At 51.5% G+C, this 27,727-nt stretch overlaps 1 protein-coding gene and 2 long non-coding RNA genes across 6 annotated transcripts; 1 reads left to right on the forward strand and 2 right to left on the reverse strand.

Annotated features, from left to right (window-relative positions):
* Positions 1-2,067: 2,067 nt before the first annotated feature.
* On the reverse strand, positions 2,068-5,085 carry LOC147582188 (uncharacterized). Its single transcript, XR_015248829.1, has 2 exons — positions 2,483-5,085; positions 2,068-2,298 (listed from the first exon to the last, which is right to left on the reverse strand). It is a non-coding gene; the product is annotated as an uncharacterized LOC147582188 (long non-coding RNA).
* On the forward strand, positions 2,374-9,835 carry LOC147582189 (uncharacterized). The gene is made up of 3 exons (XR_015248828.1): positions 2,374-2,884; positions 9,480-9,631; positions 9,697-9,835. It is a non-coding gene; the product is annotated as an uncharacterized LOC147582189 (long non-coding RNA).
* RNASEH1 (ribonuclease H1) lies at positions 5,555-26,356 on the reverse strand. 4 transcript variants are annotated; one of them, XM_086699926.1, is made up of 9 exons: positions 26,183-26,356; positions 25,188-25,303; positions 21,736-21,894; positions 19,796-19,895; positions 18,915-18,969; positions 18,494-18,578; positions 17,297-17,421; positions 15,652-15,770; positions 5,555-5,883 (listed from the first exon to the last, which is right to left on the reverse strand). In XM_086699926.1, exons 1-8 carry the CDS (start codon positions 26,311-26,313, stop codon positions 15,684-15,686), a joined length of 858 nt encoding a protein of 285 aa, XP_086556052.1. In that variant the 5' UTR covers positions 26,314-26,356; the 3' UTR covers positions 5,555-5,883; positions 15,652-15,683. The 4 variants fall into 4 exon arrangements, with proteins under 4 accessions (XP_086556052.1, XP_025783230.2, XP_086556053.1 ...); XM_025927445.2 differs by lacking the exon at positions 5,555-5,883 and adding an exon at positions 8,347-10,535; XM_086699927.1 differs by lacking the exon at positions 5,555-5,883 and adding an exon at positions 11,403-15,063.
* Positions 26,357-27,727: the final 1,371 nt, after the last annotated feature.

Here is a 27,727-nt window from a genome sequence, read left to right on the forward strand (position 1 = left end):
CCCAGAGAGGAGCTAATTAGCAAAAGAAAGGTGCCTTGTTGACCCTGACGTAGCTTGCTCGGTCTTTCTCATCCCCTAGGCCAGTTTAGGTAAACAGAGGAGGGGCCTCCCGTCTGCTGTAAACAACCTTCCACCCAGTGTCAGGAGTCTGTGTCTAACAGCGCATGCCTTCAACACCCCCTTTCCCTCCTGCCCGTGAGTTAATGTTCACGGTTTCATTGTCTCTTGGTACACGCCCATCACGCTTGTAAGCCTTCTGACCCCAATAAAAACGGAGCAAGGACCCTTACTTGGGGCTCCTGTCTCCTCCCGGACATTAGCCTCTCGTATTTTAATCCCGCGTCTGCCCTGTTGCTGGACAACAGGGAACTCCACATCCAGAGTATATGACAGCTGGGTAAGCCTTAGGAGACGATCACAATTTTTTTTTCTGGCAGGGAGGGTTCTGGACGGTACAGCCATCGTAAATGCGGCCTCAGTAAGGGCCGCGTGTTTACTGTTCCCCTCTCGGTTCCAGCAGCGCCCCGCCCCCGGCGACCACCGCGCGCTGAGTCAAGTCAGACTGCGAAGGCAGGCTCGCTCGGCTCAATTTTGAGACAGCGTCTGCCGGGCGCCCCGGCTGGAACAGCGATGGTGATCTGGGGGCGAGTTCGGCCTGCAGGCCAATCCTAGGGGCCTCTCTCCTGGCAACGGTCACACTTGGGTTGATAGCAGAGATGCTTTCTGTGCGCTTCCCTTGCGTCACAGACAACATTAACGCGTCGACGCAGACGTCGACATTTCCTAATTGTTTACGGCTTCCTCATCTTTCTTCATCTCTCGAGAGATGCGGGGCTTCACGTCTGGCCGGCTTTCCTGCACGTGTGTCCGAGCAGCCACGGCGGCTGGTGGCACAGGAGTGTCACACGAGCGCCAGCATCTGCCCCGGCGCGGCCTTTGCCCCCTCACCGCGCTGCTCGGCACAGGGAGGGCTCTCCGCGTCTTGGCTCCCGGGGATGTGTTTCCACGCCGCAGCCCCTCGTGCTTTAGGAACCACGGCCCAGCTTCGTGGCTCCGGGGACAGGAGCGCAACATGCAAAGCGAACGAAACAGAACAAAGATAGGTTGGCTCTGCCGCGGGCTGGGGGGCCTCGCCTCAAGCAAGACTGCGCTGGGGCTCAGAGGGTGCTAAGGGTTCCCTCCTTCCCGGCCTCGGCCTCGGCCTGCCTCGGCTCTCCTCCCCGAGAGCTGGCTCAATTCTCACCTCCCGTAACGAGCTTCCTGTCGGTACAGGAAACCCAGCCCCCAGTAGCTCCGCAGCCATGCTTGTAATTCATGAGAAAGGAGCTCTTTTAGGTGGTGTCTGGAGAGCCAGTCTCATGGAAGGTTCCAGATGGCCCAGGCAGAACCACGCATCCACCCCCCCTTGGATCTCTGCCGAAGCCCGAGGTCGGCCATCCGGCGAGGCCGGGCCTGGCAGCCCCTTGGGACAAAGCCGGGACCCCTGAGGACCCGGAGGAGGAGGGCCGAGCAGACAACCGGGCAGACGCTCTGGAACACTGGGCTGCCAAGGCCCTCCTACTCGGTGGGTGTCTCTCTGAGGAGAGCAGAGGGCCTGGCAACTGCTGTCAAGTCGGCGCCACCCATCCCTGTCCCTGTCCTCGGGCCCTGTGCCCTGCGGCCCCTCACTGTTGACGCCCACGTGGGAGGGAGACCAGCCCAGCCCCACGGAGCAGCCTGTGTCTGGGCCACTTTCCCGTCACGGCCAGAGCTCAGCCCATGTCTTCTACACGGAAAGCCTGAGGGCTTTCTGGAAAAGAGAGGAAGTGTGAAGGGAGTGCAGGCGTCATAAATAACAGCAGAGGTGCCAATGGTTGGAAGCAACTGGTGCACCGGGATGAAAATTATCGTTGAAAAGAAAGGGCCGAAAATAAAGGTTGGCTGTGAAACACAAGGGCTCGTCTAGAAATGGAACGTAGGGCTGACACAGGACTTGCGGGACGAAAAGCCGCGGGCCGTCCCCTATCCTACAACCTGGCCAGTTCGCTGAAAGAGACTTTCATACAATGAAACTGGGCGACAGGGATGTATGGATGTTCATAAAACTATTCTTTTTGCATGTATATTTGGACAATTTCAATGGTTTTTACAAAAAGTTGTGGTATTTTGAATTCAGAAACAAGCCAGCTGTGCGTGAACTGTGAACTGTTCGTACCTGAAAAAAGGGAGTCGGGGTGGATTTCTTACCAAAGGAGCAGCACTGACGCACCCCTGGAGGCCTCGGTCTAAAGGAGAGCATTTCTCGGGCTCTTAACACCTCTTTCAAAGAAGAAAGAAGGAGACATTCAGACATTGGTAAGTACGACCCTCTCTTTCCCTGGGGACAGAGGCAGCCTCATTTGCAGCCTCTCAGTGAGTCATCCCACGCCCTTGGGCTTCCAGGATGCAAGTAAACGAATGTTTATTCTAGCGTGCGCACCCCTGTCTCCAGACGTCATCATACCTGCGTCACGCTGTCCCCAAACACTTGCTCCGATGAGACTCTTCCCCAGGCGTGCTCCATGTCACATACGTTGAGAGGAAGGATCGGGAAAAAGCCTTCTGAGGTCAAAAACTTTGAGGGGGCCTCCTATGCTAACTCTCTTCTGGAAAGTGGTGAGGCTCGTGACGAAGACCCGCGTAAGGGTGATAAGACTCCTCCTCTTGGAGGGCGGCACGTACTCATTCCAAAAACGTCCCGCACGACATTCTTTGGTGAACACTGACAAAAGTGCAGCAAGTGACCGAAGTAGCAACTAGTAAAGACGGACCGCGCGTTCGCCAAAAAGACCACTTCCCAGCTGGGAGCACGTAACCAAAGCACAGACGGGGCTCAGGGCCGCATTTCCAGACAGCCGCGCAGGAGGTGAGGAGGCAGGGACTCCGAGATTCACAGGGAGTCGTCACAACATTGACTTTCTTTAACGACACAGAATTGGTTAGTGGTTAGCTCATAGCAACTTTTGGGAAAGAAAAGTTTTGTTCGCGATTTCCAGGGGCCTAAGCGAGAAGTGGCCCAGGTCGGGCTGTCTTGCAAAATAAACATTAATCTCTGTTTGTATAACCAAACTGGTTTTGTCTGCTCGGGGGATTTTCCAGGCAGGTCTCCGTTTGCTTTTGATTCTAACACCCGCCAATGTTGGGGGGCAGGGCAGCAGAAACACGAGAACACCCAACAACTACAGTAAACACTGGGACTAAGTCTTAGTAATAAAAACCACAAGGACGTATAAGTAACAGATACTGACATTTGGGAAATAGTTTTTCAGAAAGCAAATCTCACTCTTGTGGAAAACCAACTTTGGCCGGCGTGATAGATTCTCAAGGGCCAAATATCTGGCAGTAAGGATCCCAGGACGTTGGCGCAGGTGAGCCCCGTTAAGACGGGGAGGGGGAACGTAACGCAGGGAAACAGGAGTAATACGTGACCGCCTTGGGTCGGGGAGGGGAGGACGGCGGCGTCAGAGGGGGAGGGGGACCCAGAGGGAGGTGGGGAGGTGGGAAGGGGCAGGGAAGCCTGCAGGGTATGAGTCTCCGTGAGCAGCCGATGGAAGGAGTTGGGGGTGGGGGGAGCCCAAACACCTGGAGGAAGCAGAGAGAATGGTCAGCACACGGCCTGGGGCGCTGGGCCCTGGACCTCGGGGCCTGCGGTACATCAGCTGGGGCAGCAGGAGGAGGCCCGGAGGGCGGCAGGGCCAGAGCGTGGGGACGCTCACGGCCACTTGGTGTGATGGGAGTCGGGCTTCTAGACGGAGAACCACCCGCAGGGCAGGCTAGACGGAAGCAAGGAAACCGGGGAGGCTACCGCAATCTTCCGAGTGACCGAGGTCGGGGCTTGGGTCAGGACCTAGTATGTGCGTGGTGGGAACGGTCAGGTTCCGGATCGGTTTTGCACGAAGGCCAACCAGAGCTGACGATGCAGGGATGTGAGGCACAGGCGCGGGGCGGTCAGGGGTATTCTGGGGCTGCAGCCTGAGAGCCTGGGAGGACAGAGTCGTGGCGGGTGGAGATGGAGGAGACCGTGGACTACGGACTGTGCGGGTTTGGGGTGGGGGCAGAGCGGAGTCTGGGTCGCACAGGCTGTGTCTGCGACGTCTGTCAGAGGTCCGAGGGGAGACGCTGAGGAAACATCGGGCTGGAATCTGGGTAGAGCCCACTCCGGACGCACTGCTGACCGTTGGTCCGCGTCTCGCAGGAGCGGAAGCAGGTGAACACCCGAGCCCACCCCGGAGGCGTGCGGGCGGGAGGGTCCGGTTCCGAGCCGGCACCGCCTCCCTGCTGTGGCCCGGGGGAGTCGCAGGACTCTGTTCTGCAGGTGTCTGGCTTCCTGTCCCTCCAGCCTCGCCTGGGCCCTGCTGCCTGGGCCCTGCTGTTTGTTCTTCGCCGGCTCCGGGGCTCCCCCCTGGCAACCCGAGCACCGCACCCAGGTCCGGCCCAAGTCCCTGCCTATCTGAGTGGCGCCAAACTAAAGGAGGAGCCGGGACATAAACTCAGGAAGTCCACATCCACTGTTGTTCCTTTTTTTTTTTTTTAATTGCTTTTAATGTTTATTTTTGAGAGACACAGAGCACGAGCAGGGGAGGAGAGAGAGAGAGGGAGACACAGAATCCGAAGCAGGTTCCAGGCTCCGAGCTGTCAGCACAGAGAACATGGACAACAGGGGGCTTGAACCCACGCACCGCGAGATCATGACCTGTGCGGAAGTCGGGCGTTTAACGGACTGAGCCTCCCGGGCGCCCCTCCCCCAGCTTTATTGAGGCAGAGTTGATAAAATTATATGTAAATGTACAACATGATTTTTTAAAGACTTTATTCTTTTAGAGTTTTAGATTCACAGCCAAGTTAGGAGGAAGGTAGATCGCCCCTAGAGCCCCGCGTCCCAGCCCCGCCCCCCCAGGGTCGATGTGTTACAACTGACGAAGGTAAACTGAGGCATCATCCCCCAGCGTCGAATTTGCGTAGGACTCACTCGTGGTCTCGCACGTTCTGGGGGTCTGCACAAATGGTAACGAAGCGCACCCAGCACTGCGGTATCACGAAGAGCACTCTCGCGGCCCCCAAAATCCCGTGGGCCCTACCCACCCATCCCTCCCTCCGCCCCCACCCCAACCCCTGGCCACCCCTGACCTTTTAACTGTGTCCACAGGTTTGCCTTTTCCAGAATGTCCTAGAGTTGTGATCATTCAGCACATAGCCTTTTCAGGTTCGGTTTTCACTCAGTAACGTGTATTTACGGTCCCTCCGAGTCTTTTCGTGACTTGATAATTGGTTACGGTTTAGCGAATACGGATGTTCCAGGGCGTTTGTCCAGTCACCCGGTTGCTTCCAGGGCTTGGCCATTACACACAGATCTACAAACATCCGTGTGCAGGTTCTGGGTGGACGTAAGTTTTCAACCCTTTTGGGTGAGTACCAAGGGCGTGACTGCCAGGTCGCGTGGTGAGAGTAGGTTTCGTTTTGTAAGAACCCGCCAAACCATCTTCCCAAGTGGCCGCGTGACCCTGCGTCCCCGGCAGCGAGCAGCGAGCACTCGCGAGGCCTCGCGTCCTCACCAGCATCTGGTGCCGTCGCAGTTCGGGTTTGGGCCGCTCTGGTATGTGTGCAGCGGCGTGGCGGCGGCTGTAAACCGCTTGTCCCTGACGGTTTGTGCCGTGGATCGGCTCTTCAGGTGCTTACCTGCCACCTGTGTATCTTCTTCGGTGAGGTCTCTGTCAGGGCCACCGATCCGTTTTCTGGGCGGGTTGGTTTGCTAATTCTGGAGTTTTGAGTCCTTTGTGTGTTCTGGAGAAGTCCTTTCTCAGAGGTGCCTCTTGCAGATACTCTCCCCAAGTCTGTGGCTTGTCTTCTCATTCTCTCGACAGTGTCCTTCAAGAACAGAAGTTTTTCATTTTAACAAGTACAGAGTATTAGTTCGTTCATGACTTGTGTCTTTGGTGTTGGATCTAAGAAGGCACCGCCACACCCAAGGGCACCTTGCTTTTCTGCTAGGATATCTTCTAGAAGTTTTATGGTTTTGTGTTTTACATTTAGATCTAGTATCCATTCTGAGTTAATTTAAAAAAAAATTTTTTTTTAATGTTTATTTTTAAGACAGAGCACGAGCGGGAGAGGGGAAGAGAGAGAGGGAGACACAGAATCCGAAGCAGGCTCCAGGCTCCGAGCTGTCAGCACAGGGCCCGACGCGGGGCTCAAACCCACAAACTGTGAGATCATGACCCGAGCCAAAGTTGGACGCTTCACCGACTGAGCCACCCAGGCGCCCCAATTCTGAGTTAATTTTTGTGAAGAGTGTCAGGTCTGGGTCTAGATTAATTCTTTTGCGTGTGGATGCGGTTTTCTAGCAACATTTGTTGAAAAGACTATCTTCGCTCCATTGAGTTGTCTTTGCCCTTTCGTCAAAGACAAGGTGACTATACTTGTGTGGGTCTACTTTTGGCCAATGTGCTGATTTATACACACACTGTACAATGATTATTACCATTAACACATCCATCACCTCCCAGGTAAACTTCTATTTGTACGTGTGCATGAACAACGCTTAAGATCTACTCTTAGCAGAGGTGCCTGGGTGGCTCAAGTCAGTTAAGCTTCTGACTTTGGCTCAGGTCATGATCTCACGGTTCATGAGTTCGAGCCCCACATGAGGCTCCGTGCTGGTAAGTGCAGAGCCTGTATGGGATGGTCTCTTTCTCCCTCTCTCTGCCCCTCCCCAATCATGCGTTTTCTCTCTCAAAATTAAAAAAAAGGATTTACTCTTAGCAAACTTCAAGTATACCGTACAATATTATCAACTATAGTCACATGCCATACCTGTTTCTTCTTCTGAAGTACCTTTAAAAAGGCTTGAATAAAAGTGTAGTATTTATTTTCTTTAGATGGGAAACCATCTAGATTTATAAAAAGATTTCCAACCTCTCCAGAAATCTCAAATGTAAGTTAGAGCAAGGAGTCTGGTAAAGGGCCTTGGCAAAGATGAAAAAGTATCTACAGAAAAGGTATGGGGAGACTTAATATTAGTGCGGGTACAGACTTACGGATACTTTTTATGAAAAATGCAAAGGCTTCTGAAAAGCAGTATGGATACACACACACACACACACACACGTACATTTGACCCAGAGTGGCCTCCTCTCTCTGGGGATCACAGAACAAGTAGGGTGCCTTCCCAACCTCTCGGTCAACCCATACAGTAGACGAGATTACGACAGCCCCGCCACGACAATTTTCCAGAGGAACTGTTCCCCTGCCCTCATTGCAGACAAGGATAAAGAGTCATTCACCGCAAGGCCCTGGGTGAGGCCCAGCAAATTCACTGTGACGAACAGCGAGCCCCACACAGATGTCCTTCTGAGGGTGGGTCACCAACACAGCCCTAGGGAAAGACATGGGTCATGCTGAATCGTGACAATGTGGTGGCCAAGGAGTTATAATCGAATGACCCAAGAATCGTTTTTAGAGCCTTTATCAAAAAACCATAAAGGATGTGCTTCTTGGGGGTAATACGGGAGGAAGAGCCATATAACCTTGAAAATTCTGTTTTAGTTTCAATTTCTCTTTTTACGCTTCATTCTCTTAACACCCAATAATCTCAAGGCGGGACTTGCGCATCACACTTTAACAAACACACAAAAACAAAAGGAACCGCTCTCACTGCGGGATGTGACAAACATGGGGAGACCGGGGAGCCCTCTGCTCCGAGGGGGAGGGCAGGCCTGCAGGGTCGGGAAGTTTCTGCGGGAGAATTCCCTTCCTAACAAGTGAACCTCCTTGAGCAGTCTCCTGTCCTTACAGAGCCCTACCACCTTCTGTAACTTTTTTCCAGGTCGAGTGAGCTTCTTCGGGAAAGAAAAGAACGATTCAACAACAATGAGGGAGTGATTAGAGACGAATTAGCACATGTAAAACCTTAAGAAAGCCCCCAAGGGGCACCGGGCTGGCTCGGCATTTCCGCCCAGGCCAAAGTCTCACAGCTCGTTAGCGGTGGGCTCGGTGCTGACGGCAGGGAGCCTGTTTGGGCTTCCCCGTCTCCCTCTTTCTCTGCCCCACCCCCGCTCGCCGTGTATCTCTCTCTCTCAAAATAATAAAACATTTAAAAAGAAGAAAGGAGGGGCTCCTGGTGGCTCAGTCGGTTGAGGGTCTGACTTCGGCTCAGGTCGTGATCTCATGGCTCCAGTTCAAGCCCCACATCGGGCTCTGTGCTGACAGCTCAGAACCTGGAGCCTGTTCCAGATTCTGTGTCTCCCTCTCTCTCTGACCGTCCCGTTCATGCTCTTTCTCTGTCTCAACAATAAATGTCAAAAAAAAAAAAAAAGAAAGAGAAAAGGAAAGCACCGAGAATTTGTTTTTTAATTAAAAACTGAAGATCATTTACAGTTCTAGAACACACCACCGCCGAGACCGGTCGCTACACCCCGTCCCACGTGCTCAGGGCCTGGCTGGCGGTGCCGTCACCGCACCAGCAGACGCCGTGCTAGGTTCCGGCTGACACGGAGGCTGCGTCGGTCCTCGAGCCGCTCCACCCAGAGATGGTGGGAAGCAGGCCGTGGAGACAGGCGCACCAGACACGGCAGAGGGGGTCCCCAGGAGCGTCCTGAAGTGCCGAGGGCACGGGCGGCCCTCTCAGCAGCACGATGCCCTCGGGACGGAGCCGGGAGCCGCTGGACGGTGAGCCGGTCAAGAGGGGACTGCAGTGAGGTCACACGTGTTAGGAGCGCATGTGCCTACAGAAGGCTCAGAGGGAGAAGGGAGCTGTGTGCTGACCCGACTTGTGCCTCGAAGGCCTCTGCTGACACAATGCAGTGGGGACAGGTCCCGGGCACCGCTAACGTTGGTCCGGCTCACAGCCAGCGGGTCCCCAGGCCCGGTCCTCCAGGCCTGACCACGGGCGCTTCCGTCTGCCTCAGGACAGGGGTTTCTCGTGTTGCTCGGACGTTTAAAGCAAAAAATGGGGGCGCCTGGGCGGCCCAGTCGGCTGAGGCCAGGAGCTCCCGGTCTGGTTCATGAGCTCGAGCCCCACGCACAAAGCCCGTTGCAGATCTTCTGTCCCTTTCTCTCTCTGTCCCTTCCCGGCTCATGCTGTCCCTTTCAAAAATAAACAAAACATAAAATAAGAACAAAAAAAAACGAAGGTCACCAGCAGAGGTCCAGACACCAGAGCAGGCCTCGCTGCTTATCATCCGCTGGCTTTGAAAACGCAGAACAAGCACTTGCTGGAAGACACAGATCTCACGGGTGGGTCTCTTCTCGCAGTTTTCTGAGAGTCTGTCTGAATACCTTTAAGCAGAGCAATCAATTCACTAGGGCCTGTCACAGAGAAGGAAGTCCCAACCAGTGTCGAGATTCCTAAATCTAAGTAACTAGACGTTCTTCTAGTTTAAAAAAAAAATCACAGACCAAATATGGGAGTAATCATCTCCTCTCTCTACAGTCCTATTTCTCGACTTTTATTTTTGGTTTCCTAGGCTTCAGCAAAACAACGTGGTCGCTACCAACTTACATTCGGGAGAACCCGTCACAGAACAGAGCAGGGCTGCCTCACCGACACCCACCGGGCGGAGAATCTCCGAAGAATCACGCGCCCTGGCTCACGTGGCGCAGTCATGCTGTCCGCACGGTAAGCAGAGGAGAGGTAGCCACCGAGAGGTAGAGGACTGGACCTCACGTTCCTTTCCTCCCCAGGAGAGGAGACTGGCCTTCAGCAGACCTCCGTGGCTGGGGACCCCGCTCAGGCGGCCGGACGGAACGCCGCCGGCTGGGGGGCTCGACCGTTGACTTCTCACGATCCCAGAGGCCACGTCCAAGATCAAGGTGTCAGTGATCTGCCTTCCGGGGAGGGCTCTCGTCCTGGCTTTGCTGTGTCCTCAAGCCACCTTTCCTCTTTTCTCAGTGGCAAGGGCAGGCAGGAAGTGAGCTCGTTAACCTGAATTACTTCCGCACAGGCCCCATCTGTATATACCAGCCACACGGGGGGTCAGGGCTTCAACATATGAACTTGGGGGACACAGTCCATCGCAGCTATGACTCAGGTACGGTGGCCTCTGGGTTTTAAAATTAGGTTAAAGCAGGATTTGTACATCAAGGAGACACTCTGCGGAGGTGCTGGATGCTTAGTTCGGACACCTGCTGTGGCGGAGCGGCGAAAGTCCGACCGACCTGTCACAGAGAACGGGCTGTTCCCGAGCAGCTCTCCCGTCCCATTCCGGAACTACCAGGATGTGAGCATTAAGAGACATCTGGAAATGGAGACCAAGGTCTTTCTAAGACACGTGACCTAAGGCCCCAGGCTCGCCCGTCAGGACAGATCCCACTGGGACCGACGTGTGGCTTCACGGCGCCGGTTCACCACCACGCAGGCTGCCCACCCGGGACCGGCTCTCCGGATTTGTTTCGTTTCGCCCACATCCCATGAGCCTGTCCTGAAAGAAGGCAGAGATCCTCTCGGTTTTCTCGACCCCCAGCAATGGAGCCGCCTCGTCGCTCTGGCGTAGAAGACACGGGGACGCTCCAACAGCCTCCGTCTGCAAAGCATCAGGAGCACATTTTGAGAGCAGCAGCAGCTTTTGAAAAGCTGGTATCTTCCACGACACAGCGCCCCGCTTGGTCTACGCGGCAGCCCTCAAATGTCTCCGGGAGCTGACAAAGCGGACAGAACCACGATTCTCTGGAGCTGTAATGAGGCAGCTGCACGTTAGGCAACCCCAAGAAGGAATGTGCTTCCTGAAGGTGTCCTGTTCCCCTCCTCACTGAAAGCGGCCGGGCCTCCTCCTACCTGGAGCTCCACGCACTTTCGGTTCCTCACGGACGGTACGTGCACTTGTGCAAATTGCCCAGCAGCCCGGAAGGTCTGGGAGGCATGATCTCTCACCTCTGTACTTCCAATCCTGGGCCCATGAAGAGGCGCCGCCCCATTAAAGCAAAATCAGACGTTCGGGGGCGGAGCAGGGCAGTGGCGGCAGCGAGGGCGCTGTGGGATCTTCCCGAGCCTTCACCCGAAACAGAACCACGGACCTAACAGAACGAGGTGACCAGAAGCACCGGCGGGGACGCGGAGCGAACCGGAACTCTCCTGCCCTGCTGGTGGGAAAGTCGAATGGCCAGAGGGGTCAGCTGGCGTTCCTTGAAGTCGAGCACCCACTGCCCTGTGGCCCAGCTGTTCCACTTAGAGAAATCAGAGGACGTGCTCGCAGAAGGACTGGCCTGTCGGTGCTCAGGCAGCTCTCTCCACAACAGCCCAAACGGAGGGGACAGCCTCGAACGGGAGGATGGGCGCACAGACTGGGACATGCCTACAAGGGGCACCACCTAGCAGTGAAGGGAAGCCAACTACTGATACCCACGTGGGGGGGGGGGGGGGGGGCAAAATAATCACACCGACGAAAAGAAACTCCTGCCACAGACAGTTTATGTTGCATGACTCTATTTATACAAAATCCCAAAGAACACAAATTAGTCCACAGCGACGGAAAGCAAACGGAAGGTCTCCGGGGGATGAGGTCAAAGAGGGAAGGATCTCAGAGGGGTGGGGGGGTGGGGGGGGTGGGGGGGAATGACAGGCAGTCCTGGCGAGAGGTTCCCAGGTGAGTCCACAGCCCACTTTACCTTCACACCATTTGCTGCCTGTCGATCACACCGCCACAAAGCCGCTAAAAAGCACAGCGGTGTGTGGACTCCACAAAGCCAACGTGCGGCAGTGAAGGGCACGGCACGCCCAGCACAGCCTGCACACCCACGGGGAAAAGCACAGTGGGGCCACTGGGTCCTGACGGGCCCCTGAAAGGACAACCCCAAAGGAAACGGCGGGTGTCCACTGCAAAGCATGGTGGGCCGGCCTGAGGCCAGTGGCTGAAGCAGGGCGGCTGTCCTCCCCCGGTGGTGACGGGTGCAAGGGACCCGCTTCAAGAAGGTCGGAGGGCTGGAGCCGTGGAGCCCGAGATCCACCGCAGCCGAGCCGGCAGGGACCCGTGTTGTGGGGACACAGCCAGCAGCACAGCACAGGGACAACAGACAGGAAGGAGAGGGACCCAATGCAAGGAGGGCAGGGCCAGAGCCGGGAGAGTGCTGGGAGCCAGCCGCCACATTTTTAGCATTATTCAAGATTCAACAGGGCAGAGAGCTCTGTGGAGTGAGAAAAACGACCTGAACTAAATGTTTAGGAAAATGAGTGACAGGAAAGTGTCGATCCCACGCAGAGCTATTCTCAGAAAAAAGAAAAGGAAAATAAAAGCCTGCTGACAGCGAGAGCACTCCAGACAGACACCACACAGGTCCAAATGTGCGGCTTCAAAGCCTCAAACGACGAGATCCAAGATGGGAGGGTGGCAAATTAGTGCTAGAAAACACCAGAAATAAGGTGACAGAGCTCAAGAAAACTAGAAAGACAAGTACTTTCAGAAATGAGAATCGAGAGCAAATGAAGACAGTAAGTAATGCCTTCAGAGACAGGACGTCACCAGGAGGACAACTTTTAAAAAAACAAAGGAAACTTAAAACATAAATGAGATTCAAGAAAAAGAGGAAAAGACCATGGATGGCTAAACCAGATGTTCCCATACACAGAACAAGGTCCCCCACCCCCAAAGAAAACCAAGAAAAACAGAACTCTAAGCCACAATTCAAGGCAAGCTTCCCGAAGTAGCAGATTTGGACATATACGCGCCAAGAGCTCACCCTATTCCTGCAAATTCTGACCGCGGGCAACCGACGCGGGACACAGTCTGACACAGTAAGGACTGGAGAGACAAGAACAAGAAACTCACGCCTTGGACATCTAGGCAAAGAGCACATGACTTGTAAGAAGGAACGTAGGACTCGTTAGACTTTTCATGCTGGAAGAAAACAAAATCGGTAGTTTAGACACTCGAGGAAAGAAAATGTGAGCCAAGGGTTTCTATCCTGCCGCTTTCAGGCATAAAGCAAACAAAGTTCAACGTGGGGAGCTCAGGGAATTTGGTTTCCAAGAGGACACTGACCGAACACTGGTCGTGTGGCCATGAGATGCACAGGAGGAAAACCAGAGGAGGGCAAGAGGGGGAGATCTTATCAAGTAATGGCCGGCAATGTACACCCGGCACTGTTTTCACTATAATACACGTTAGTGTTCGTATCCACACACTGCATGTTCAAGTGGAAAAAAGCAAGCTGGTAATTAAGGAATATCTATCCCAGGATCCTCAGTGTAGAAGGAGACACAGACATAATATAGAAGAGTTAAGTACTCTGAAATCCTGAGTTTCTATTGAGAACATCAACATGAACTCAAATATTTTATCTTTAAAATATGTGTATGTGCATGTTTTAGAATTCTGTTCCCTGAAAAGACCTAGAGGCAAAGACCAACCCCACAGCAATGAGCACCTGAAATACCTTTTTTGCCAGGGGCAACCAGCTGTCTCAGTCAGCAAAGCAGGCAACTCGTGATCTTGGGGTCATGAGTTCAAGCCCCATATTGGGTATGGACATTCCTTACCTTGAAAGAAAGGAAGGGAGGGAGGGAGAGAGGGAGAAAGAAAGGAGGGAGGGAAAGAGGGAGAGAAAGAGAAAAAAGAGAGGAAGGGAGGGAAAGAAGGAGAGAAAGAAAGAGAGGGAGGGAGGAAGGGAGGAAGAGAGAAAGAGAGAGAGAGAGAGAGAGAGAGAAAGAGAGGAAGGGAGGGAAAGAAAGAGAGGGGAGGGGAGGGGAAATTCTTAGAGGAACAGCCAATTCCAGATCTGGAGGAGGAAATGTACAGATGGGTCTTGAGTCCCCACACAGCAGACAGCATTGGAGCAGATGACTGGGGGCACATACATGCGTGGTGTGTGTGTGAGCATGCCAGGGCACGTGGACTGTGCACGAGTGTGCCTGTGGTCTATACGTGTAAACGGGTGTGGTCAGTGCATATGTGTGTACACACGAATATCCAAAGAAATCAAGAGCCAACCGGAAGAACCTCCCTCCTACAGGCCAAAGAAGCTACCATGTGGGTTCAATAAAGATAAAAACCGCAATGACCTGAAACCTATCAAGCAGGCATAAGTACACAAGCTCAGGACACACGTTATGAAAATATATAAATAAAAAACCTTGATCGGTCGCCCTCTAGACGACAGACCAATCATCTTTGCATGTCTGCTGACTTCCCTAAATGAACGCCACCACGGCATAACCAGATAGGCGACAGGAAGCATCTTCTGAAACCACTCCAGCCGATAACTATGGGCAACATCCCAGAGTGTCACCACTTTGGAGCCCGAACGACGAGTGGATCCGGACACTGAGCACCGGCAGCTGCCAAATCAAGAAGACGACCGCAGCCTGCAGCTGCAAGTGACTGCACGCGACCATCTACCGTTTGCTGAACATGTGGAACCCGATCCTGATCAAGCCTCTGGGTCCCGCTGCCAACTTGCAGGAAATTCAGAAGACAAAAGAAAATGCCAGACTGTGCCGGTAGAGTGTATATGGAGAAATCTAGACCGTGGGAAACGACAGGACAAGTGGCCCAGGTTCCTCAACGGGTAAACCTTGTGAGGATCCCAATAAATGGCAGGGGAACCTGTAAATTAAAGAAACTTAAGAAATCTCAAGTTAAAAAAAAAAGTACACAAGGCCGAATTACCATAAAGAAACACAAGCAAGTCATTTCTATAAAAGTCAGGATTAATTTTGGAGGGAGGGAGGGGCTGTGATTGGAGAACGCGGAGAGCCTTTCTGGGGTGTCCAGCCAAGTTCTAGTTCTCGCCTGGGAATTAACCTTACAGTAATAATTCAAGAAGCTATACATTTGTGTCATTTTCTGTATGTTTTTATGATAAAACAAAGTAGTAAACAAATAAAGGTAAAAGTAAACAATTATATCAAACTTTAACTTGCACAGTGCTTTTAAGAAAAACAGCCAAAGTGGGGCGCCTGGATGGCTCAGTCGGTGAAGCATCCAACTTTGGCTCAGGTCATGATCTCACGGCTTGTGGGTTGGAGCCCCGCGTCGGGCTCTGTGCTGACAGCTCAGAGCCTGGAGCCTCCTTCGGATTCTGTGTCTCCCTCTCTCTGCCCCTTCCCCAGCTCACAGTCTGTCTCTCAAAAATAAACAAACGTTAAAAAAAATTAAAACAAAACAAAAAACAGCCAAAGAAATTTTAAAAGGTTTATTTATGCATTTTGCTGTGTGAGTAACTGCTCTTATCAGTGGTCAAGCAGCCAGGACTACGGATGTGCAGGCCTGCCTTGCGCACAGGTGCCCGGGCAGGTAAGACCCAGTCCGCTCTCTCTGCACCGAGGTGTGGGCCCAGCCCTGACTTGCTCTACTCCACAGAGAGGTACAAGTCAACCAGAATATTCTGAGACTGAATCCTGCCAACTGTAAGGTAAATAAACACTTTTAGAATACTTCCAGACTTCCTGTCTGCATTTTAAAACCACTGCTGTATTCATGCCTTATTAAATCAAGTCCTAAAATTTCTGTCCAGATGGTCATAAAACTAATGAGAACAGTGTCCAACCCAATAAAGCATAATGCTGAAATCTCAAATAATGCTCAAATCTCAAATTTGTTCAATGTATTATACGTGTAACCACAGGGAATCACAGAATGACCTCCTGATGTACTTTCTGATTTATTTTTCACACCAGTGAGGAAAGGTAAGAAAAGAGTCACTCACGGAAGGTTTTCCAAGAATTAAAATCACTTCGTTCAGTCTTCAGATTGCTTAGCTCCTTCTCTTGCTAATCTGTCAGCTTCTTCATTGCCTATAAATCCCGAATGACCAGGAACATGCATCTGTTAAATAAATTTTGTTTCTTTTATCTTCACTGGTTTTTTACATAATAAGCAATACACGAGTACACCCTTACTGTAAAAAACGCAACTGTTCCCAGTGGCCAGAGTGGGACAGGACTCACCCCCCCACCCCCCCCACCCCGACACAGTTCGACAGCACAGCCTGCCTGCCCAGGGCACCTGTGCAATGCAGGCACTCGCAACAATCCCATTCTCATTCTCCACAAACTTGATTTTCCTGTTTGTATTGCTTTCTTTCCCCACTGAGTGATGGAACTGGGAGGGCTTTCCCGGCAAAACACATGTATGTACAGACACACAAATATGTATCCAATGCACGTACTTTATTGTCTTTAAATGCTGTCCGAAAGAAGGGATGTACGTATATAACCACTGTTCATATCTAAATGGCTGACAGGCAAATTTAAACCCCAGTTCACCAAACTGCTCCCAGTAGTCCTGGGGAGGGACGACAGGGTAGGGTTCAGACAATGCTTGTCGTTCAACGTGCTCTGTATTGCTTGAACAGATAGTTTTAATAAAAACTATTTATTATAATGTTTATTTTTTTATTTTTATTTTTTATTTTTGAGAGGCAGAGAGAGACAGCATGAGCGGGAGAGGGGCAGAGAGGGAGAGAGACCCAGAATATGAAGCAGGCTCTGGGCTCTGAGCTGTCAGCACAGAGCCCGACGCGGGGCTCGCGGGGCTGGAACTCACACGCTGTGAGATGGCGACCTGAGCCGAAGTCGGACGCTCAACCAACCAACTGAGCCACCCAGGTGCCCCTAAAAACTATTTATTATAAGAAAAACATTTCCAGGGGCGCCTGGGTGGCTCAGTCGGTTAAGCGTCTGACTTCAGCTCAGGTCATGAAATCGCAGCTTGTGAGTTTGAGCCCCGCGCCAGGCTCTGTGCTGACAGCTCAGAGCCTGGAGCCTGCTTCAGATTCTGTGTCTCCCCCTCTATCTGCCCCGTCCCTGCTCATGCTCTGTGTCTCTCTGTCTCTCAACAGTAAGTAAATATTAAAAAAAAAAAAAATTAAAAAAAAAAGAAAAACATTTCCATGTTGGAAAAGAAGTCATGTTACTAAAGTCTTATCACTCTTTACTTTTTAAAAATTCCTCATAAATTAGTTTTATCTTGACATTATGGCTGGTTCCCAAGAAACCAACAGTGACTGTCACAAGTCACTTTAACAGTGGGAGGGGAGGAGAGGGAGCCCAGACCAGGCACTAGTAAGCACCGCGAAGACAAGAGAAAGAATACGGAACATCCGTCTATAACGCTGCCTGAAGAGTGTGGTCTACACACGATCATACCAATAATGAGCAGTGTTACTTCTGTGATGATCGAGAGTAAAATGTGTTCCAATTTCGAACACGCGCTATGGTGTTAATTTCGTGCAAACAGTTATTTTACCTCTCAAGTCGTTAAATCACTTACAGAAACCACTGATCTCTCAGTTAACTTAGAACATTTGGTCCCGACGGCCAGGTGACAGCACCGGCTCGGAGCACACTCACCCACTGGATGTCCATGCCGCGGGTCAGCTGCTCCAGCGCCACAAAGTCCTCCTTGTTGATCACGTCTTTCCCCGTGCTCGTTTTCCACCCGTTCTTCTTCCAACCTTGAACCCAGTTAGTGATCCCTGTGAGAAGTACACGCTCTCGTCAAGTAAGCTCCGCGAGCTCGAATGTCCCGGTCTCTGCTCCTCCCCCAGACTTCCCTCCTTCACCCGCCCCCTCTTCCGCCTGTAACGGTTAAACTAGTGTAGGGCTAACACAGTAGCTTGAGAAATAACAGCTTTGTTCTCACGCTGAAGGTTAAGAGGTAACAGCCTTGCTTTACTCTTGTAAATTACGTTTCATACTCTTGTAAATCAGGCTTCACCGATTAAGGAAACAAAAGTTCAAAGAAAAGAGCATCAGAGGCAGGGTCAGGAGGATCCACTGGTTGCGACTTAACGGCAGAAAGTCTAAAACAATCACCTCATCTGGGGTGTTTCTAACTCATCTGGGAACTGTTTCTCTGTTCTGTTCCCAGGTGATGATAAAACGATGTGATCGGCTATAAAAACTCTGTACCCCGGCTGTTCGAGGCCACACGCTGATCAAGAGCGTTTGTCCCGATCGGTCGGCCTTGCCTCTCATTGCAATAAACTCTGTTGTGACGGTCACTGGTGCCCTTAGCATTCTGTTTCAGGAGTCGTGTGGATGCAAGACGCCCAGCGTGTGCAGCTGCCACTTGCCCGCACGGGCTGTCCTCTGGCCCGGGGCACAGGCCTGGCACGCTCCCCTGCTCAGCCCTGCGCTCAGACTTGTGCTGACCCCACAGCTCCCAGCCTAAGAGGCCGCCTTCTCCACCTCCCCAGCCACCCACCCCGCGTCCTGAACACGGAATTTCCCGAAGGAGCTGTCAGCACGGCCCCCTGAAAGGTACTTACGCTGTTTACGCTCTAAGGACCACGAGAGCAGGGGCACACCGACCCCACTGCCCCGTGCTCGGTGCCTGACAAACACCTTGACTGTGGGGCACACAGCGGAGCAGCAGAACTGGGCTCCAGAACCTCACCTTTTTCTTGGTCTCTGACAAACCAAACGTGGTCCCCACCTGCCGTTTGCGTTCTGCCCCGATGCGATCCCTCCTACTGGAGAAGGGAATCCCATTTCCCTTTGTGCTTACTAGGACAACACCAGAAGCAACGACAGGTAAAAGCTTACCATTTATAGTAAACATACTGTCCGTATACAGAGCCAGCTTCTTGATGTTCTGAGCCTTCGCCTGCTCGATGGCTTTGCAGGCTGCCTTGAAGAAACCAGTCAGTCAGCACACCACAGAAACTGCGCAACGCTCAACTTCACTAATGCTCGAAATCACTCCGCCACTTTAACAGTCTTTCTCTTTCTGTGCTAAGTATAGGGGGTACACTCTTTCAACGAAACAGTGCTGCACGTACAGCTATTTGCACGTTTTTGTGAAAGCACTTCTAGGATTTTTCTGGGAAATCCCTATCCATTGCAGCTGTTACTAACCACAAGCTGAGTTTCTTCTGGACTCTGAGTATCTTACACACACAGCATGCATGCAGCTCGCCGCCACGATGGACTTAACACTTGGTGGGAAACGTGTCTGACGACTTACATGAATTTCTGCTCTTTGGTTCGTCTGCCGCCCGGGAAGCCTAATGCCTAAGTTCCTGGTTTCAAAACGATACAAAGGAAGATGAAGTTAATTCTCAAAGCGATTCCATAAGCCTCTCAATGGAGGATAGGCTTGTATATATTTTTTTGACATATCAAAGCATCAAACAAAGGAATGTTAGCCGACAGTACTAACATTTTATGGAAAAGCATCATGGGATGGTCTAGTAAAGAATCCTGGGCCAGAAGTCAAAAGCAAAGTTTTATTTCTGGCCCTAAAATACATTAGTGCATGGTCTCAGACGAACACTAAGCCCAGACACTCAGTGCAACCCAAGTTCGCCACCTCTTACAGGGTTCAAAGCTAAAGTGGGATACTAAGGGGAAAGAACTCAGTAGACCATAGATCAAGAGAAATGTCAAGCCTTATGATCACCGAACAGTTTACCTTACATTATGCCTAACACTGCTGCGGGTACCTGTGAATGACCACACCTGGCATCATCCCAACTCTGCGCCTTGTGGGAAACGGGAGGTCACCTCTGAGCCCCCAGGTCTTCGGAAGAGTCATGGGGACGCGCGGGGTTCCAAGTCTGGCGACCTGCCCCTGGGACATCCTTGCCAAAACCACCCCGCAGGAGACCTGTGACTCGCCTAGCGGGGGCAGGGAGGTCATTTGGGTATAAGAGGTTGTCAGGGAGACACAGAGACGCGTCAGGACTCAGAGCCAAGAAAGGAAGGCTGAGGCCTCTGTCCTGAGCAACAAAGCTGTCAGTGTCACCTCCGCCAAAGCCGCGCGCCAGGTGGTCACGCCCCGGGTCGTTCCCTCACAAGTGTTGGGCCAAGATTCACTCAGATTTGAAGGCTTTTTTGTTTACTCACAAAGGATGGCCCGGTCCCCAGTAAACACCAATTCCCGCACGTGCCCTCCTGCGCCCGTTACTGGAGCAGCAGCCGTCAGTGTAGACAACGACAAAGTCTCCTGGAAGAGGGAATTCAGTGAGTGCCACTGGATCAAGAGCACTAAAACTGAGGATCTATTTCACAAACTCACTGAGCTAGCGTCCACAGGCTAAAGTGCGAGGGTACTGTTCGATGCGGTCAGTACTTTCTGTCCAGGAAAACACGATCAGTTCCTGACCTGGCCGCTAGAAGGTCTCGTCCTCTGATAAACGTTGGTCTAATTTTTTTTCTTAGTATATTTGCCTCAAGGAAACTATGGTCTTTATTCTTTCCATCAGGACAGAGGGTCTGATCAACATACCAGTGCTGTAAGGAAGACGGCAGAAAAGGACTGACATGAGGCCACTCTAGGGCCCCAGATGTGACCAGAACACGCTCAGCAGGGCGGTAGGAGGGGTTGAGTTGGCAGGTCTTAAAAAGCAGGGCCATGGGAGCAAACAGAGGCCTGGCTCTATGAGCTGTTCGTCAAAAGGACTGCAGGCCAGACAAGGCAGAGAGGGAGGGAAGAAGAGGGAAGGTGTTAAGTGATAGAACAGCACGCTCCCGACCAGAGCAGGGCCAGGAGTGTGGGGGAGCGTGGGTGTCGGGGGAGGATCCCCGGGGCTGGGAGTGTGGGGGGAGCGTGGGTATCAGGCGAGGATCCCTGGCTCAACTGAATTTGGCACTCTCAACATGACTACCTTCCTGGTCACCGAACTGTTTCAAACGAGAGTACCCATCAGGCACCGCGCCAGGTGCCACCGTACCTTAAGCCACCGTTAGTACCTTAGAAATGGCCATCCCTCAATCACTCCACAGATACACACTCTGACTACTGCTGGCAAACAACCCAATCAAGAACGTTTGGTCTTTTTACCTAACTGCAAACTTGATTTACACGGTTTTGTTTTTTTCAAGGTAGGCTCCATACCCAACGTGATGCTTGAACTCACAACCCTAGGTCAAGAACCGCATGCTCTACCGACTGAGCCAGCCAGCTGCTCCGATTTATACATGTGTGATACAGGTTAACAAAATTTTCTACTGGTTTTCCTTGAATTAAATTATGAGATGGCTTATTCTTGGAGAAAACTTGGAACCACAAATACAGCGATTTATATAAAAATGCTACTTATTCCTATTTTCTGTTCACACGTCTAAAAAACAAAAAGGTGCTTTGTATGCCGTAAGTCACTAAATATAAACGGGTCCCTGGAGTTAGAGGTAGAGGACAAGGTGAGATCACTTATGTTTTGCAAAGGCTAAACGTCCACGGTGAAGATACTGGTGCTGAAAGAGAGCTCTGTGCAGGCCCTTTCTTATGTGAAGAAGTTGAAGCCTTTGCACTTTCTCGTGTGACCTGAAAGCCTGTGTGCACAGAGAATACTGATATTTCAAAAGATTATAATGTTTTTCATTTGTAGGCCACATAACGCTTTTCTAATGAAAGTCCAAAGTCTTAGTAATTCTGCAGTTTGATCAACTCTAAAACAGTAACCTGAGATTTTTAGATAATCTTTTCAGATAAGAATGAAGGTGGTGGCGCCTGGGTGGCTCAGGCAGTTGGGCGTCCGACTTCGGCTCAGGTCGTGATCTCAGTCTTTGAGTTCAAGCCCCGCGTCAGGCTCTGTGCTGACAGCTCGGAGACGGGAGCCTGCTTCGGATTCTGTGTCCCTCTCTCGCTCTGCCCCTCCCCCACTCATGTTCTGTCTCTCTCTCTCTCTCCCTCTCTTTCAAGAATAAACATTAAAAAAAACCCTTTTCTTAAAGAATAAAGATGGTAAACATTAGCTCAAATTTCCCCCATTAAGTGGGAATAGTTTTTACACCTATTTTCATGATTATTACATAGAATATTTAAAAATCCAAGAAAAATATACCCATGTAAGAAAAAGTGTCTTTGCTAACTGAAGGCACCGATTCTGTGTTCTGTTTCACGTGCTTCGCACACGGTTCTGCATTTTCATCCCCGTCCAATGGCTCACGGACTCGCTTGTTTGTTTTCACTTGTGATTCTTGTACATGTTCATTTTTCTCTCCTGAAAGATAGAGTCTACTCAAAAACCAGGAAAAAGGGAACACACATAAGATGCTTAAGAATCCAGAAATTCAGTAAGTTCTGTATTATCACCGAATCAGACCTAAATACCCTCTGTACACAGCCCTATAAAGAGGAACTGACTTCAGGCAGTCCACACCATCTCAGATCTTGATGGCCTGTGAAATGACTCTGAATTTTCCACGAAAAGCTTGGTAAGGGCGATTTGAAGGCAGGAGCAACATTTCTAGTGTAATAGCAATCTGGTTTTGACAGAGACAGTAGATACCAAAGGTTCTGCATCCTACGGGGATGGCAGGCAGTGTCAAAGTCTGAGGAACTCTCTCCCCAGACAAAGAAAACAAGGACTTAACTTTTGTATGTAAGATCAGTGGCGTCCACGGTTCCACACCTTACCCCCTACCGTAGACACTCTGACTCCATCAAGGCCTCCAAGAAAGGTAAGCGGGCATGGGTAACCCGACCTCACATAAACAGATAACGGGACACACTGAGAAAGGGAACAGAAACAAACAGCAGAAGGGACTGAATTCCTCCAGGGCAGTAGCTGCAGAATTTTCTTTCAGGGGAAGGTGAAGTCGGGATTAACCCCAAAGGGATTCTCATACTCTCTCACGTTATGTGGGAGCAGCTTCTCCTACATTATCATTTTACGGAGTGGGAATGGGGCACAGAAGGAGCAGCTGATTCTATCTCCAAAACAACAACTAAGCCCAACACTACAGAGTTCACTTTAAGCTCTAAACCCCTAAACCGGGGATGGAGAAATGGAGCTCAGATGTTGACTGAACACCTACCACATAGGTCCACCAGTCAGGAACAGTTTCCTCAATCTCAAAACACATTAGAATTTTGGGGTGTTCGAAAAAGAAAACCCTGTTCACATCCAAGCCAGGATGTCCTGCCTGGAGAAGCTTCTCCACCCACACCTGTCAGAAGACCGCCAAGGTTACCTAGGCAAAATCTGAGTGAAGTCACCATATAGAGTAACGTTTGGTATTTCCACTCTGCTACATTTGTGTAACCCTGTATTTACCTTAAAAATATACCTCTAGGTACTTTATACACGTAAACCCCAAAACACAAGTACAGGTCAAAGGGTACTCTTGCAGAATTTTAATACTGCTCTAAACATCGATTTTATTTATAGGAAAAGAGGGTTAAGTTGACATGAAAGTTTTTACTTTTTAAGGTTTTTTTTTAAAGGTTTATTTATTTTGAGAGAGAAAGAGAGCACAAGAGGGGGAGAGAGAGGGGGAGAGGGAGGAGGAGAGGGAGGGGGAGAGGGAGGAGGAGAGGGGGAGACAGAGAGAATCCCAAGCAGGTTCCCCATTATCAGCACGGAGCCTGATGTGGGGCTTGAACACACAAACCATGAGATCATGACCTGAGCCGAAGTAAAGAGCGACACTCTGCTGACTGAGGCACCCAGGTGCCCCTGGCATGAAAGTTTTTAAAGGATAAGACTGAAGGAAAAAGAGGCCACGTCAGATAATTTTTTCCTTCACAAAACTGTGTTTTTTTGAGTAAGTTAACCCCAAATCATCTTACAGAAATCGCAGTAACTGGCAAATAGCTCAAAAATCCCAAAATAAAAATATAGGTCACACTAAGGGAAAAATTGGGAAAGAGGCTAACGCTTTTGCTTTGCTACAATTTTTGAACACCAAAAATGTTAAATCTCAATTTGCATACATCAGTCACTAACTAGGAAGTCTCTGTAAACTTCTAAGAAAGGTGACTTCTAGATATAAAGAAATACCTTTCCCTAGGACTTAGAGTATTTAATGAACAGAAACATATTGGAAAACTGAAGTCTGAATAAATTGCTAATTGGTTAAAACCAAAAAGCAGTGAAAAGGAGGTGTTAAGAACACAACTAAGACATGGGGCGCCTGGGTGGCTCAGTCGGTTGAGCATCCGACTTCAGCCCAGGTCATGATCTCGCGGTCCGTGAGTTCGAGCCCCGCGTCGGGCTCTGTGCTGACAGCTCAGAGCCTGGTGCCCATTTCAGATTCTGCGTCTCCCTCTCTCTCTGACCCTCCCCTGTTCATGCTCTCTCTCTGTCTCAAAAATAAATAAACATAAAAAAAAAATTAAAAAAAAAAAAAACACAACTAAGACAAGAGCCATACTTCTGAATTTGGAATAGGACACAGTCTGCGTCTGGGCTGCCAGTGGGATTATAACAATGATCACAACACCTAACACTAGGGGCGCCTGGTGGCTCAGTGGGTTCAGCGTCCGACTCCTGGTTTCAGCTCAGGTCATATCTCACAGTTCATGAGTTCAAGCCCTGCGTCAGCCTCTGCGCTGACAGTGTGGAGCCCACTTGGGATTCTCCCTCTCTCCGTCTCTCTCTCCCCCCCCCACCTCTCAAAAATAAATAAATAAATAAATAAACTTAAAAAAAAAAAAAGTCTGTTGAGTAAAGCTAATGAAACACCACTTTTTCAAAGTCGGTTAAGGTATACAGTTTACCCGTGAACAACCTGGGGGGGTTTAACAACCTGCGCAGTCAAGAATCTGAGTATAACCATTGACTCCCCAAACACTTAACTACTATTGATAGCCTACTGTTAGCCGAAGTCTTACTGGTAATGTAAATAATCAATTCACACATATTTTGTATATGTCTTATATATCGTATTCTTAGAATAAGCTAGACAAGAGAAAATGTTATTAAGGAAAATGTAACAAACAAACCTATGTAATAAATACAACCAAGTCCACACATAAGCTGACCCACGTGGTTCAAACACGTGTTGTTCAAGGGTTAGCTATATTTTTAAAATTTTGTGCTCCAAGGCAGTCACCCTTAGTCCTGCACACCTGGTGTTCCTTATACTGGGAATTACGCTTCAATTAACCAACTGTACTTTCTGCACTATGTGAAACTGGGGGAAATTCCGATCATGTGACTGTCCTACACAAAAAGGACACACCATACAGGTGCATGCACTGAGACAACCTACGCTCACCACTTTAAAACTGTAGCCCATTCAATTCAATAACAGAACAAGTATTTTTTAAAGAGAAAATTAAGTACAGTGAGGACACTGAATGGAGCAGGAGACTGGTGTCCTGGCCTGTTTCTAACTCAGGTACTAACAGAACTCCCTAAGGTAAACCGCTTTCCGCCTGTCTCCTTGTCTGTAAAATGGAAACAAACGATCCTATGTGCTCCGTCATGAAGGCAGCTCCACAGATCAAGTGACGCTGGGCCGTGCAAAGCTTTGATAAAACGCCACCACGATGAGAGCGGCTGACTACCTTCTGGTCCATCCGGGCTTGCAGGCTTTCGGACAAAGGCCCAGGCCTCCTCCTCGGTGGCAAACTTCTTAAATCTGGCAGCAGGAAACCGGTCCACCTGGGCTCTACATTCGCTCCTGGAACAGAGTGCAATGTTACCTCCTTCCTCCCTTACTCATCCTCTTTCTAACGGATTCTGAGGTTAGGAATAGCGTGACAAAAGTCTGCCAGCTCCGTGGGGGCAAACCGTGTGTAGTTTTCTTTCCCGTCCAACACCTCACCGTGTAGTGCTGCGTCCCAGCCAGACGGCACACCAGTCAGGAACGGTTTCCTCAATCTCAAAACACATTAGAATTTTGGGGTGTTCGAAAAAGAAAACCCTGTTAACATTTCATTACAGCAAAAAGGTGAGCCTCTGAGCTGCTTCTACCTCAGTAGCACCGCTGCACAGGTAAACAACTGCGGGCACGCACACACACGGATAATAAACCTTGGTATCCTACGGCGGGGCGAGTCCTGGCCTGAAATCCGAACACCTGCATGCAAGTCCTACCGCATCACTTACTAGCCCCATGAGTTTCCTGACCACGGGAACGACACCTGAAAATAATAAACTCACCCACCTAAAGCGTTGTGACAGGGACCTAAATATCAGTTTATAAGAACTGCTCTTTTTAAAGGGGAAGATTCGATTAGGTACCTTCAGAGTTCCGCTACGTGTAACCACTTGGAAATTGTTTCACTGAAACAAAAAGGAAGGAATAAGCGGAGAGCCCTGGTCACCTTACACTATACGTGGCATCTCTGACAATGCCAACAGACATGGAACGTAAGTTGGAGCCTCCGGCCGGGACCTGCGAGCCGACGCCGGCGGAGACGGGCTCGGGGCTCCCACCGCGCGGCCGGCGGCGGGCCCCCGCGCGCTGCACCCCAGGCCGAGGGCCGCGAGCTCCGGGTGACAGCCCGACTCCCAGCCGCGCGGTTGCCGGGGGCGCGACTCGGGGCCGCCCACTCACCAGGTCAGGAAGACCCCGGCCTTGCGGCCCCTCTTCACGGCATAGAACATGCCGAGACCGCTGCAGCCGCGGGCGCTGCAGCGCACGGCGGCCAAAACGACTCTGCGCGCAACGGACAGTAACCGGCTCATCACTCACTGCCAGCCATCGCCGAACTTAGCTCCGCGCCTGGCGCTGTCGTCACACACACCCAGCTTCCGGCGGCGGCGCGGGGAGATGACGCGCGTCCCCGCAGAGCCGCAGACGAGGGGCGGGGCCTAGGGGCCTAGCGCCTGGGCTTTTCCGGATCAACTTTCTGGCGTCAGAAAGTCGGACGTGGGCGCTCCGGGAGGGGTGGGGCCTACGGAGGTGGATGGGGACTAGGGCGGTGTGGGCTGGGAGTACAATGTGAGGAGCCCAGCAGCGTCTGGGCGGTGTGGGCCGTGCCGACTGGGGGGCGGAGTCTAGGGCGGTACCGCGTGAGGGGCGGGGTCTGGGCTGTGTGTGCGCTGCGGTACGGCGTGAGGGGCGGGGTCGAGGCGGTGCGGGCAGAGCGGTACCTCCTGAGGGGCGGGGCCGCGCGAGGGGAGGAGGGGCTGGGCGGGGTGGGCGGGGCGGTGGTGAGCGAAGGGCGGAGTCTGTGGCGGTAACCGATGAGGGGCGGGGTCGGGAGGGGCGGGGCGGGGCTGAGTGAAAGGCGGGGTCTGAGCCGGGAGGGCGGAGCGGGGCTGAGTGAAGGGCGGGGTCAGGGCCAGGTGGACGGCGTGGGCCACCAGAGGCCCCTCCACATTGCTGTGGCGGACGATCTCTGCTCCCTTGGTGTGTTGTCAGCACTACCCAAACAAAGAGGTGGCTTGCGCTCTACTGCTGCAGTGGCTCGAAACACTGGCACTGCGCGATGAAAAAGCCGAGGCCGGAGGCAGGGCAGCGCCTTCCCTCAGGAGCGCCCCTGGGAAAGGGGGTGGGCCGCCTCCACCCCACCCACGTGGGTGTGTGACCCAGGAGTCCTACTCTTAATGCGCGGGGGACCCAGGGAGCAACTTTAGCTGAAAAGGCAGTTCGTTCGAATTCTGCCCGATGTCTGACTTTGTTTGGTAAGCAAATCAACTTCTTTGAAAAGTCCAGTCCACTGGCAAGCCTTGCTTTTCTAATTAATTTTAAATGACTTTACTTTTCCTTCCGTGTTCAGTTCGGGAAATCTTAGGAACAGCTAGCGCGCGCTGCCCAAGCCCTGAGTATGCAAACTAGAGTAAGGCAAGCTGAGCACCCAGGAACCGCAGAGATGGGCACGTGACCCAGGAGACCACATCGCCCAGCCACCTGTTTGAGAAGTGCGTGCCAGACACCGGAGAGTCTGACTGTACCCACCCCCCCCAACCCTGCCCCGGGGGTTGGGGGTGGGGGGTGGGAAGCCAACACTGTCCATGCACTTGCATCAGGCACAGCGAAGGAAGAAGGAACAGCAAAGGGGAGATAGAGCTTGCTATGGTCAAGGGTGTTCTTGTGTGTGAACTCAGGGAACATCCACTTTAAAAATCTCAACTTCCCTAATTTAAATTTAACTTG

This window comes from Puma concolor, chromosome A3 (genome assembly GCF_028749965.1).
Source record: "Puma concolor isolate L17-30 chromosome A3, mPumCon1.1.hap2, whole genome shotgun sequence".
Classification (NCBI taxonomy): Eukaryota; Metazoa; Chordata; class Mammalia; order Carnivora; family Felidae; genus Puma; species Puma concolor.

Coding starts and splice junctions, on each gene's coding strand:
- RNASEH1 (XM_086699926.1), bottom strand. CDS start 26,313: ATGAGCCGGTTACTGTCCGTTGCGCGCAGAGTCGTTTTGGCCGCCGTG. Junction 21,895..25,187: donor AAGCCCGGATGGACCAGAAG/GTAGTCAGCCGC, acceptor TCTATCTTTCAG/GAGAGAAAAATGAACATGTA. Junction 19,896..21,735: donor AGACACTTTTTCTTACATGG/GTATATTTTTCT, acceptor TCCCTCTTCCAG/GAGACTTTGTCGTTGTCTAC.